This window comes from Berghia stephanieae, chromosome 4 (genome assembly GCF_034508935.2).
Source record: "Berghia stephanieae isolate SIO BIC M18660-M18661 chromosome 4, UCSD_Bste_1.3, whole genome shotgun sequence".
Classification (NCBI taxonomy): domain Eukaryota; kingdom Metazoa; phylum Mollusca; class Gastropoda; order Nudibranchia; family Aeolidiidae; genus Berghia; species Berghia stephanieae.
Window position 1 is genome coordinate 74,662,058 of NC_088363.1, and position 14,110 is coordinate 74,676,167.

General features: G+C 36.4%; 1 protein-coding gene across 41 annotated transcripts in view; it reads left to right on the plus strand.

The window, feature by feature from the left end:
• LOC144971240 (kazrin-like) overlaps nucleotides 1-14,110 on the plus strand; it is a 149,511-nt gene that overhangs the window by 128,596 nt on the left and 6,805 nt on the right. For 22 of the 41 annotated variants that reach the window (XR_013645094.1, XR_013645097.1, XR_013645096.1 and 19 more), the window contains 6 exons: nucleotides 265-467; nucleotides 1,298-1,410; nucleotides 6,813-7,047; nucleotides 7,726-7,827; nucleotides 9,155-9,321; nucleotides 13,552-13,672. Coding sequence is in view for 33 of the 41 variants with exons in the window: in XM_078911781.1 (XP_078767907.1) it covers nucleotides 265-467; nucleotides 1,298-1,410; nucleotides 6,813-7,047; nucleotides 7,726-7,827; nucleotides 9,155-9,321; nucleotides 13,552-13,672 (941 nt within the window). In the remaining 8 variants the exon portion in view is untranslated. Of the gene's footprint in view, nucleotides 1-240; nucleotides 468-1,297; nucleotides 1,411-6,812; nucleotides 7,048-7,725; nucleotides 7,828-9,154; nucleotides 9,322-11,095; nucleotides 11,126-13,551; nucleotides 13,673-14,110 lie in introns of all 41 variants that reach the window. The other 19 variants (XR_013645095.1, XM_078911779.1, XM_078911787.1 and 16 more) reach the window with 3 other exon arrangements.

Consider the following 14,110-nt stretch of genomic DNA (forward strand, 5'->3'; position numbering starts at 1 on the left):
TACCAGAAAGTAGATTGGTTTTCTCTGTAGATGATACATACGCGCACACACAGATTTAATGTTTAATAAACAATAAAAATAAAATAAAGATAAAATGCATTATCATAATTATCAACTTTAATTTTGAATGCTTGAACCTGAAAAGAACCTCATGCCTTACTTTGTAAGTTATGAGTTTCTTTAAACAAGTCATTGCTTTGAATGACAATTGGATTTTAATAACCAAAAATGAAATTTTAGTCATCATTTTCTCCCCACCTCCAGAATCGATTGGTTTAGCACCCTCATGTGCCAAGTTGAGTGTCCTGAATGAAGACAATTACCAGGAGAAGCTGAGTATCGTGGAGCACATGGTGGGCTTGAACATGGTGGAATGGAGAGCCCATCAGGTGTTGGCATGGCTAGAAATTACCCTGGCTATGCCCATGTATGCCATCGCTTGCCTACACAACATTAAAAGTGGAAGGGTCAGTGGAAGTTATACTTAGTTTATATCTTAATGCTAGGAGTAATATTAGTTTTAACCAAGGTTTTCCGTTAGAAAGTCAAACTACAGTGAGGATGGTCAATAAATAGATTGATGTCAATGAGCAAAAATGTATGTTATTCTGGTCTCATGCTCAGTGTAGTGTTCAGCTGCTACTTGTGCTGTGCAGAATAGAAATTTGTTTCCATATGGCACTTTGGGGTGACAAATGTTAAATTCGTTTATTGAGCATCTTGTACATTGCCGAAATATACAAGTACAAGAGTAGCTCTCTAGAAATATCAAACAAAATAGGGTTGCACCTTATCCTGGCTTTAGAAGTATGAAACAGACAATAAAAATTGGTCACCATATATGAATAAATAATTATATTTGATTCAGCTACACATTGCTTGGTAAACAAGGATTCTGAAAAAAAAAATGGCTACTAAAATGTTTTTTGTTTGCATGCGAGTAGGTTGTGTTGCTGTGCTCTCAAGAAATGCTAAATAAATTTATATGATTATAGTTATATCAGATAGTCTTTTATAAATAGAATGGAATTAATTTTGAAGAAGAAATATTTATATAAGCATGAAAATTAATTAACAAAAGTAAAAGGATTTGATTTATCAAATACTAATTTTTCACATTCATAAATTTGGTACACTTAATTCACATATATCCATGTTTACATTCACCTTATTTTTGCTTGACAGAAATGAATATTTGAAGATATTTCGGGAATTGTCTTACAGATTGTTATTGAGATAGATCAACTCCCCCCCCCCCCTTTATTTTTTATATTGTATCCATATCTATCATCCACAGGTATTACTAGGTCTAAGTGATTCTGAGTTGAGTGCTGCTCTGGGTGTGTCTAACCATATCCATAGAAGAAAGCTTAGATTGTCAATTGAGCAACATCGAAACCCCAATGACATGTATGCACTATTTCAAATCCATTTTGCTAATATTTTGTTATATCTTTTAGTAAAATGGATTCTACTCCTGAAAACTCATAGTGTAACTGAAATCAGTGTTATTGGGATAAGAGACTATCCCTGGCCTACACTTTTTTATTTGATTATCGATCTTCCCTTAAATGAATTATATGAATTTGATAATCTTTGTACTCCTGTTGTATATTTTGATATTCAATATATTTTGAAATTTTGATAATTACATTTTTACAATAATATTAATAATATCTGTCTCACCTCCTGAAATCGGTATTATTTTGAGTGATGTGGAGGTATGCCCTGAATGAAACTATAATCATTTGCAACAAAACATTCAAGCTTAACCTATGTCTCAATTTATTCAAAACTATAAATATTCAATTTTCAGCAACTAAATTATAGCATAAGGTTAATGTAAATGGATTAAGAAGAATACATAGTGTAGGAGGCATCCTTCCGTCTCAAGAGACGATGGTTTGCGCCCTGTATGGCTTTAGTCTCATCAGTCTTGTTGAGAGCAACGACGGGTGTGACTCAGCAGACCAATCCTTGCATGGCAGTCTCTACCGCAGTTGTTGCACACATAGTTTGACTGTGTGTTTGGTATTTGGATCTGCTGCCTCTCTTTCCTCCTTGCTCTCCTCTCCTCAAACTTCATCTTTCTCCTCTCCTCACCTCTCTTCACTCCCTCCATCACCGCATATCTCCAGCCGTTTCGGTCGTCAGCAAGCGACTCCCAGGTGTTTGAGTCGATGCCTGTCAATTTCATGTCTCGTTTGCAGACATCATAGAAGCGCAGAGCTGGACGGCCAGTTGGTCGCCGTCCAGAAGCTAGTTCACCGTACATGATGTCTTTGGGTATGCGTCCATCGTCCATCCTGTGTACGTGACCAAGCCATCGCAAACGTCGCTGGCAGAGCATGAGATGCATACTGAGGGAGTTCGCTCTTTCTAGCACTGCATTGTTAGTGAGTCTGTCCTGCCACCTGATGCCAAGAATTCGTCGTAGACAGCGAATGTGGAAGTTTTCCAGGCGGTTCTCCTGTCTGGCATATGTTGTCCAGGATTCACTGCCATACAGTAGGCTACTGAGTACACATGCCTGGTATACTCTGAGTTTGGTATTCAAAGTGAGTTGGTTGTTGGTCCACACTCTCTTGCTCAGTTGTGCCATGACAACGGCAGCTTTGGCGATGCGCTTGTCTAATTTTGCATCAAGTGAGAGGTTGCTGGTGATGGTTGTGCCCAGGTACGTGAAGTGATCAGTGACTTCTAGCTCCTCGTTGTCAATGTAAATTGCTGGTATAGAGGGGACATCCTGACACATTACATTTGTTTTCTTGATGCTGATCGTCAGCCCGAATTCCCTGCATGCGTGGGAAAACCTGTCCATCAGCCGCTGGAGGTCTTCCTCGGTATGCGCGCATAGAGCTGCATCATCTGCAAATAGCATTTCCCTTATGAGGACTGTGCGAACCTTGGTCTTTGCTCTCAGCCGTGCCAGATTGAACAGCTTCCCATCACTTCTGGTGTGTAAGTGGACTCCTTCTGGGGACTCTTTGAATGCAAACTTCAGCAGTAAGGAAAAAAATATACCAAACAAAGTCGGTGCGAGGACACAGCCTTGTTTCACGCCGCTGCGCATGGGGAAGGGTTCAGAGGCTCCACCGTCGTAGCTAATGGTGCCCTTCATGTCGTCGTGGAATGAGGCAATGATGCTAAGCTGCTGAGGAGGACAGCCAATCTTCTTTAGCAGCTGGAAAAGGCCCTTCCTGCTTACAAGGTCAAATGCCTTTGTCAGGTCAATAAATGCAATGTAGAGGGGCATCTGCTGTTCTCTGCATTTCTCCTGAAGTTGACGTACTGAGAAGATCATGTCAACTGACGACCTCTTGGCTCTGAAGCCACACTGCGACTCTGGGTAGATACGTTCGGCGAGGACTTGCAGTCGAGCGAGGACAACGCGCGCGAAGACTTTACCCACAATGCTCAGTAGAGAGATTCCCCTATAGTTATTACAGTCACTACGGTCTCCCTTGTTTTTGTAGAGGGTGATAATCTTGGCATCGCGCATATCCTGGGGTACTTTGCCTTCTCTCCAGCAAAGACATAGGAGTTTATGTAGTGGCTCCAAGAGGGCTGGCTTTCCACATTTGATGATTTCGGGTGGAATGCTGTCGTCACCGGGTGCTCTGCCACAGGCCAAAGCATCGATTGCTTTGCTGAGCTCCTCCATAATTGGTTCTGCGTCTAGTTCTTCCAGTACTGGCAGTTCTTCAATTGCGTCTAACGCTTTTTGGGTGACAGAGTTTTCTCTGGCGTAGAGTTCCAAGTAGTGCTCTACCCATCTTCCCATCTGCTTGTCCTTGTCTGTGATGGCTTCCCCTGTCTTGGATTTAATAGGCGCAGTTTTCTTTGTAGATTTGCCTGTCGCCTGTTTGATGCCCTCATACATGGCCCTTATGTTGCCACTGTCAGACGCTTGCTGGATGTTGTCCGACAACTGAAGCCAGTAGTTGTTGGCGCAACGTCGTGCTGTTTGCTGTGCTTTGCTGCGTGCAGCTCGCAACGCCTGCAGGTTCCTCTGACTTGGTTTTTGTTTATAGCTGACAAGTGCGCTGCGCTTGGCATCAATGACTGGCTCCATCTCAGTAATATTGGCTTCAAACCAATCATTGTTCCTGTGCTCCTTTTTGCCGTATGTCATTACTGCAGTGCTGTAGATGGCGTTTCTAAGAGAGTTCCAGCTGTCCTGTGCGTTTTGTTCTGCTTTTCTATGAGCTGTGTCGAGATTCTTCTCAAGTTGCTCGTTGAACTCTATATTCTTTTCCCGGTAAGCTGTCTTGCTGATATTGATCCTGGGCTGGCCCTTTCTCTTTGAGTGATGAAGTTTCTTTGGTGTCAGTTTCACCCTTGTGGCAACCAAAGAGTGATCTGTGTCGCAATCAGCGCTTTGATAGGACCTGGTGTTGTAAACATTGTTAAGAGAATCGCGCTTAGTGATGATCATGTCCAGCTGATGCCAGTGTTTTGACCTTGGATGTCTCCATGACACCTTGTGACATGCCTTGTTCTGGAAGTAGGTGTTCGTCACGCATAGTTTGCGATAGCAGCAGAGTTCAAGAAGCCTCTGACCATTCTCATTCATCTTTCCTATACCGTGGTGCCCCAAAACGGTTGGCCATGATTCTCTGTCGGCACCAACTCGCGCATTGAAGTCGCCAAGAAGGTAGATGTGCTCCACTTCTGGGATATTGTTGACAATGGCGTCTAATGACTCATAGAATTGGTCCTTTACTTCAACCGAAGCTTGCAGTGTTGGGGCGTAGACGCAAACAAGGTTCACCGAGCCCTGCATGGATGACAGGCGCAGCTTTAAAATTCTCTCTGTGCCGTCGGTTGGCGGTTCGATCATAGGAAGCAATGTATGGCGTACTGCAAATCCAACACCGTGCTCCCTCACGTCTTCTGTGCCTTTTCCTTGCCAGAAGAATGTAAAGTGTTTCTCCTTCAGGGATCCCCTCTCTGGGAGTCGCGTTTCCTGCAAGGCTGCTATGTCGATGTTCAGTCTGTTCAGTTCATGATCAATTACTGCTGTTTTTCGAGCATCGTCCATGGCCTGAAGGTCATCTGTCAGTCCTGAGCGCATAGTTCTTACATTCCAGCTTGCTAATCGAAGAGCTGGGGACTTCGTTTTCTTTTTCGTTTGCTTGCCTGGTACACAGTTTAACGATCCACTTGTCAAGCTTGCAAGCTCTAAGCTCCAGGCACCCTCTGAAGCAGGCAGATCGTGACGGGTCAACACCTTTCTGGCTGGGGGCTGCCCAGCTTGGGGCGGGCGGTAGCTGACCAGTAGGATTACGATGATCCCTCCCACCGTCGAAGACAACCCGTAGCGTCCAACTCTACGCCAATCGAGCAAGGACTTATCACTCGTAGACTGCTGTCTTCCGTGTTGTTACTCTTCACCGGTGAAGGTGAGACTGGAGTGTCCTCTCCAGGGCGCGGCCTGGGCAAAGTATGTGGAGATCCTGGGCTGCCCAGTAGCCAGAACCTCCCTCTCTTCCTCCCTGGTGTGGTCCAAAGGATCGCACAGCGATACGTTTGGCATCAGTTTGGATGCAGGTTTCTGTTAGGTTTACTCCTTAGCCTTTCCTCCTCCCGAAGGTATCCACAAGGCAGTGGAGCCATACATCGATGGCTAGGGAGAGTATGAGTTATAGGGTAGGTTAAGAAAAGTAAGGACATACAGAAGACACCACACTACAGAATGAGTGTGAGGTGGGTGGGTGAGGAGCAGAGCGTGTACCACTCACCGGTGGGTTCTGACTCCTGCACCTTAAGAGGAAGGGGTCCCACCTACTCCCTAACCCGGTTATACCGCCGGGGACTCGGTCGCGCCCATAACAAACTCAGTAGAAACAGGGAACACCACGGGAAGGTGCTGTTATGGACACAATAATGCATGAGAGGCCATATGCAATAATCTCTGTCAGACAGGATTACGCGGCAATCAATGCACCTGGAAATGAGAGGTGTTGGGTTCGAAATGCACATCAATTTCCTTTCAGCAAGCGGGACGTCCGGCCCAGACCTTGCAGCTCCCTACATCTCATTACAAGAGACATCTCAGCCTTGTTAGTTTATTCTCTAATCCTGTCAAAGCTAGATTATTTGCAATTCTCTCCTCTCTTTTATAAATAAAGACAAAATAAAATCCCTTCAGGAAGCCCAGAACGATGCTGTCAGGCTTACTTATAGCAAGAGGAGAAATCAATCTGCATCGGGTTTGCTAAGAGAACTCCACTGGCTTCCCGTTGAGAAACTTATAGAATATAAAATCTGTACCATTGTGTTTAAATCACTGCACAATGGTTGTCCTGGATACATTAATGACATGCTTAAATTCTACATCCCAGTCAGAAATCTGAGATCAAAGTCTGATAATCACATTCTTGTGAAGCCAAAAATGACTCGCAAAATTGGCGAGCATGCATTTGAATATACAACACCCCTTATCTGGAACTCCTTTCCAAGATATATCAGAGACAGTAATGATGCAGAATTCTTTTTAGTATGTAACACTGTGGAATTATATCGCTTTGTTTCATGCTGCATGTTTGAGTGGTAGTATGTTTGAGTGAAACCTCTCGTGTTACTGTTAAGCGCTTTGAGCTTGTTGAGATACGAGTTAGGAGCTATATAAAAACCATATACTATTATTATTATTATTATTATTATAAATCACCCATCGCGATACCATTTTTAGTAAGGCTCATATTTTCAATTTTACATTCAAAATTGTGTGTCAATATTTTATTACTTTTACCTTATAGATAAAAAGTATTCAAATTTATTTTTTCATCTCTCCTCCTAAATTTCAGCAAATACCCTAAAGCAAATGAAATGGATCCAACTTGGATAGCCCACCGTTTGTTGCCAGACCTTGGCCTTCCCCAGTACACCCGTATCTTTGAAGAGCAGCTTTGTGACGGTCACATTATCAACACCCTTACTCGCAGAGATTTGGAAAAGTACTTCTCTGTTCATAGGAAATTTCATCAGTCCTCCATCATGCATGCTGTTGAACTGTTGAGAAGGATTGAGTTCAATAAGGAGGTAGATAATACATTTTTAGAAAGATCAAATTAATCACTCAAGTTGTTTATTTTTTGAGTCAGGAGGATCAGATTAATGTTCATTGCTCTATTGAAATAAAAAAAAGAGCACTAAATAGGCAGACAACCACAAGTGTCTACTCTTACTTTGTCTATTTTCGTAAAGTGCCCAATGATCATATTGCTTGAGATGTTGTCTCTATATAAATGTACACTTTTATTATTATTATTATTATTATTATTATTATTATTATTATTATTATTATTATTATTATTATTATTATTATTATTATTATTATTATTGTTGTTGTTGTTGTTGTTATTGTTGTTATTATTATTTTTACTTTCATTTTTGCCAACCAATCAAATGGGGTTCAATTTCAAAGTAATCAAAATAAGAAGGAAAGAGTGTTCCTTGTTGACAACCTACAGAATATTTCTTGAGAGATCCTCATACTTAATAACTGCAATTGAATCATAAGCATCTCTATTAACAGTTTGTTTTGATTATTTTCATCTTTTGATCGCAAGATAAATTTGTTTTTAATCATTGATTTTTAATTATTTTTTTTTGGTCTTATAGCATTTTAAAAGAAAAAGGCTCTTCAATATATGATCTAATCAGAGTAATGAAGGATACTGACTTGAATTTAAATCACAATAATAACTGTTTCAACAGAAATTATATAAGAGGAGAACCTTGAGTGATGATACAGACACAGACCTCATTGTATGGACCAACGAGCGTCTTATGAAGTGGATAAGATCTATTGATCTTGGGGTGAGTTTATACCAAATTTGTTTGTTTGGCCAAAACATATTCTTTGGGTAATGAGGAGGAAATGAATTTCTCCAAGTTTGTCAATTTTTACCCTATAATTCTTTTATCAAGATTGCCGTCTTCTTCACCTTGTTGTCAACTTATTAAACGGTTGAATTATGGATAAACACTTTGTGATTATGAAATAAAACATTGATAACTTTTTGTTACTATATATTTTTAAAATTTAACTGAAACACTCTTTCCAAATAATAAGAATGGTAAATTGAATTACTATGGACCCCTTTAAGTATCGCTTTTATGTATAATGATAAATATGCTCAATGATTAGATGTTACTGTGTTCAGTTTTTCACTCAAGAAGTAGCAGCACTAGCAGCATTATTTGATAGTTACACTGCAAGCATATAATCTTCCTTTTGTTATTCAGTCAATAATTGAAAAATAGTCCATTGAAGTCTAAAGGTAATTTCAATACTGTATGGGACAAAATTATTATTTTGCTCTTCTGTTGATCCCTCTTCTTTGAAGATTCATACGTAGTTTGTCCATTATAAATGTATGTATTTCATCTCGCTGACAGTTGTGAGCATCTTTAAAATGATGGTCTTTTGTTGTTTCTTGGTAAAAATTAAGGTCGTATGGTTAATCTGAAGTCAGTATGAGAAAAATTAATCATCTTGAATTAAAAATTTTAGTTTTCAAGTAATTTTCTAAAAGATGCCATCGCCTAAGCAGGAAGGAATACAGATAATCCACTAAAGTGGTGAGACTCAAATTTTGGCGACAGTTCAATGCCTTAATCATTCATCCAGCTTATCATTGTTTTTTTTTTAATGTGGAAATAATCTGTTTTGAAAAGAATTTTGGATATTAAAGTTAGAACTGTATGTTCCCAGGTGCATTTGAAATTTGGTTCAAACCTATTATTAATATTTGCTTAAGATGTGTAAGCTTAATTTTACTTATCCATTCCCAATTGAATAGAATAACCTGTGTCATATGCTTTAATTTTTAAAAAAAGAAGCACAGAGAAAATGAATGTGTTCTTCTGGGGACTGACATGGTGAATTAAATTTGTAATTTTTTAATTGAGAAAATACCTTGAATTTAGACTTCTCGTTGTCAAGTGTTCAGTTTTATTTTTTTCTTTTGGTTTTAAAAAAAAATTTGTAATTAATCTGCCAACTGTGGAAATGTTGTTTTTTTTTTTAATATTGAAAATAGAAATGTTTTTTTTTTTTTTTATGAATTTTACAATGAAGAGCAATATACTATCGCTTTATATTTTTAATTTTGTTTTACATTCAAAATGAAATTTGTTGCAGGAGTATGGCGACAACTTGAAGGAAAGTGGTGTCCATGGTGCCTTGATAGTTCTAGAACCATCCTTCTGTTCAGACAGCCTATCTTCCATTTTGGGCATCCCGCCGTCGAAATCCTATATTCGAAGACATCTGGATGCTGAACTAGACACTGTTCTTAAACCAGCAAGGTGAGCTGAAAATGTCATTGAAATCATAAAGATGAAAGGATTTGATAAGTTCTCAATGTTGTAAATTCTATGCTTTAAGATATATTTTTATATTTATTTGAAATGATCTAATGTTTGATAGTAATAAATAAAAAGAAGGTTGTTCAACCTTTGGTGGATATAGGGATGTTTTTTTGTTTTTTGTTTGTTTGTTTGATTGGGAGCATATGGGAATTATTATATATCTCCCTATATATCCTTTATATCCATATGCCCAACAAACAGAGAATATACATATTAAGTTCTAATTACATCGATGTGTTTTTTTTTTTTCTGATTAAAGAGGAAAAAATTCTAGATATACATAGGATTTAATATTAAGAATGTGGATGTAAACATAACAGAGAGCACACTGTGTGAGAAAGTATAAAGGTGGACATGTCAAACGAATGTTAATAGCAAAAATTATACTCCAAACCTTGTCTATGACACTTATTTTGTGTATTAGATTTTTTTTATCATTTGAAATCGTGTTGTATACTCAAAATTGTCAAAATAGTAATGAATGTTGTTTATAACACTTTGAAAAATTGTATCTATACTCATGTTTCACATAGCATTTAAAGGTTTTAAAAACCTATTAACTCTTAAACGATTCAATACAATGCAATATTTATGTGTTAAATATAAAGGTTAAATGGGGGGTAAAACTCAACAATAATTATTATGAACAAAATTTAGTTTACAAGATCCAAAGACCAAGGGCCTCATATACATAAATGAGTTTTGAAATTAGTCTTTTTATCTCTTGCTTGCTATTTTGATTTGAAACTGATGTTATTATCTATCAACTATCTATTGTGTGATCACCTAATGTTCTCTGAAATTGAATGAGTTGAGTTGTGCGATTATGCTGTTGAGTTACTGCATGAGCATGATGACTCAAGAATCTCCTTGAGAAGAGATGTTGATAATGATGATAATAATAATGACAGTAATAACAGTAATAATAATAATAATAATAATAATAATAATAATAATAATAATAATAATAATGATAATAATAATAATGATAATAATAATAATAATAATAATAATAATAATAATAATAATAATAATAATAATAATAATAATAATAATAATAATAATAATATTCCTTTTGTTGTCAAACCGTGTAAGTGCTTTACATCAGCATACATATTTGCTCGTTTTACACACTCTCTCTCACACATAAGTATAAACACACACACACACACACACACACACACATGCCTGAGCAAGTGCACAGGCACCAAGAAAGATACATGATGAATATAAGTGGGTGCAAGAAAAATTTACATATAGCAGTAACATAATTCTAAAGGAAAGGATAACAATAAATACTACAAGAAGGGAAATGTCCTCAGATCACATTTGTTTTGCATTAGTATTTACTAGTTTAAGATTATGCTTTCACTAATTATGATGTCAATTTGTTATCCATTTAACTGCCAATCTCTTGAACTGCATCTATTAAAAAAATTGGCCATAAAGTCGTCCTTCAAATATCAATTGATTTAAATGACCCTCATATTGGCAAAACTCTCAAACCTTGGACCTTTTGTCAATATGAGGGTCATTTAAATCCATCAATGTTTGAAGGATGAGTTTTCTGGCCAAATTTTTTAATACATGTCTTTCCAGAGTACGGCGGTTAACTGGTTAATTGCTTTATTTGCATTTTTAAAATTCACATTTGCTGTGTTCAAGAAATGACTGTTGATTATCTGTACTAATATTAACATTGGATTTACAGGACTCATCAGAAAGGATTGAAAATTTTAAGGTACATTCTGGGTGGTAAATGTCATGTTTCAAATTAATATCCCTTTTGATTTTTTACAAATTTTAATATATTTTTGTTTACTTCACATTCCTTTTTCCGTCTTTTTTTTTCTTTTTTTTTCTTTTAAATGTGCATTGGATTTGTAGATTGAGAAGTAAAGGAAGGGTGCAAAATCTATTGACATACAAGCCAAACTTGTTCATAACAAAGAGAAAAGTAGTAAAGGCAGATTGACTGGAATATTGGGAACATTATATCTCATCGTCTCAACATGGTATTATGACGGGATGGGTGAATATAAACAATTGAATTTAGACTGAAATGTCAGGAAATATAAACCTTGATTTTTTTTCAATGTATGATATTCAAAGTGGCCAACTGTTCTGATAAAATCAGAATTGGTCCCGATTTGGCAAAATGGAGAAAATTTTCTCTTTTTTGAATATAATTAAAAATTGGACTGTATATATTTTTGAAAATTACCCTTGCATGTCCCAGGGTTATGCTTTTTTGACTAGCAAATCAAAACAATGAACAGAAAAAGCTCTTAATCTAGATTATATCATATAATAGTCCAAACTTACTACTGTTTTGGGTCATGACGGTATTGTGCATTAGGGTGTCGCATTTTAGCTCTTTGAAAAGTTGGCTGCAATAGAAATTGTATTTATTCTCCACTATAAAGTTTCATATTTGTGGCGATAAATTTGGTTTCAAACACCTAGTTTATCCCAACATTATATTGCTTTGAGATGTCATAATCATGCAATGGCTTATAACAAAAACAGATGATCGCTAGGATACGTGTAGATTATAAAAGTCAAAAACACTCGCAGCCTGCCATGACTTTAATGAATCTTAGTCTTGTTTGTTTCCTTGTAAATTATGAGCTGTTCAATAATAAGCAGAGCAAACGTTAATAAAACAAAGATTATGTCGCTCCCATTTTGTAATTAGGACGAAAATATTACCAGAATCATAATTTTTCAAATCAATCCATTTGCATGTCAATATTTCCTCCCTCCATTGTTTACCTGATGCCAATTATATTGAACTTTGTTGTATATATTCATTACTGTAAGAAGTTAAATCATTTCAACTTTGTGTTTTAAATTATGTAAATTTTGTTTTAAAAAATATTTTAAGAAATCCCTTACAATGAAATGGTGATTTAAATTATGTAGATTGTGTTTAAAAACATCTTTTTGAGAATCCTTACAAATCTCATCTGCTGTTTTAAAATAGGTAAATTGTATTTTTTTATTTATTACATTACATTATATACATATTTGATCAAAATGATCATTAAATGTTTTTAAATTTTTTTTTTTTGTCATTTGCTTCCAGTACTCTTTCCAGTCATCGTTGTTTTATAATGTTGGTGTTTTGTTTTCCAATTTTTATTTTTTTTCGGTACCATGGTTGTGATGGAATTTTCACTATTTTCTTTTGAAATTTATTGCTTACCTATTCCCTACAGTTTTATTTCAGTACTTTTTTGTGTGAGAAATGGGAAACGGTTTATCAGGAAAAGTTACAATGATTTGTCAGTCTTTGAATGTGTCTTGCTTAAAAGCCAATGCACAAAGTTTAGTGTTAATAATATTTAAAATTTGATTACTCTGTTATTACATTAAATTCTTCATTAAGTTAGTGCTGTTGAATTTTCTCAAATTAAGCATGACAGAAATGTTGCATCATGACAATGTAGTTGTCCTTTGGAGCCATTAGGCAGATAGAGCTGGAGTTTATGCCAGTGTGAAATGGACAATAGCAATTGCCTGCTATCCTCTGGATAAGATGCTAGTCTTATTGCAAAGTACTATCCACCTGGTGTAACAGACACCCATTAAATTACTGCTGTGGACTGAAGAGTCAGAAAAAAATCTCGACATCATCCTGGATCGATCTTGGTTCCTTTTTGTGTGAAGCAAGTGCTCTGCTAACTGAGCTATTGAGACCCCTGTATCATGACAATAGATATCATTAAATTTGCACATTCGTATAGCGCATTATTTCAAAATACTCAATGCATTTGCATTGCTTCAATTGAAAAATTCCCCCAGCAGGCTATATTGAACCAAATTTGTATTTATTGCAGTATGAGTAATTGGTAAATACCCTTTTGTACTGGCAATTGTACAATATCCATGACTACTTATTGCCAAGTACTCATTCATACACAAGTCTCAAGCTTGTGAGTTAATGCATGTAAGATGGACACAATCCGAGTCAGAATTTTTCAATTATTGCTACTTACGCAATCACTGATAATGCTCAACATTGCCTGATTTTGTTACAAAACCGTACAGCATGGGCTACGATGTACTAATACTGTTTAATAATTGGCATGTTTTAGATTCAAACATCTTTTATGAAGTTATTATGCTGTATCTGTAAATCCAACTTATCTATTCTGTATGCAGGGCAGCCTTGGATACTCCTGAGGTAAAAGTTGAGGTTGAAGATGATAGTCACCACTCAAAGAAGAAGTTACTTCAACGTTGCTCATCACACGAAGAACCTAAAACAAGATTGAGTTTCAGAGTAAGTCAGCCTTTTATAAATTTGATCATTTTTGTTGTCATTTCTAATAGTAGTAACTATAATAGGGAGGATAATACTAGTAACAGTAATTATGATAAGAGTTTTTCTGGTATTGATAATAATAGTGAAGGTAAAACTAGTATTAGTTATGGTAATGTTTGTAGTTGTAATAATAATAATAATAATAATAGTAATAATAATAATGATAATAATAATAAAGATGATGATGTTGATGATTTTAATAACAATAAAAATAATTATGACATGATGAATTGCCATAAATTCCATTCAACTCAGTAAATAGATATTGAAATAATTTCCGAAGCAAAGACCATGTCACTGAGCCCAGCTGTTCCATTAGTTTTGTTTTTAGCATCTTGTTATCTCCATGAACTAAAAAAAAAACAGCGTGTATGGGTCACTCTATGGCGTGCACCG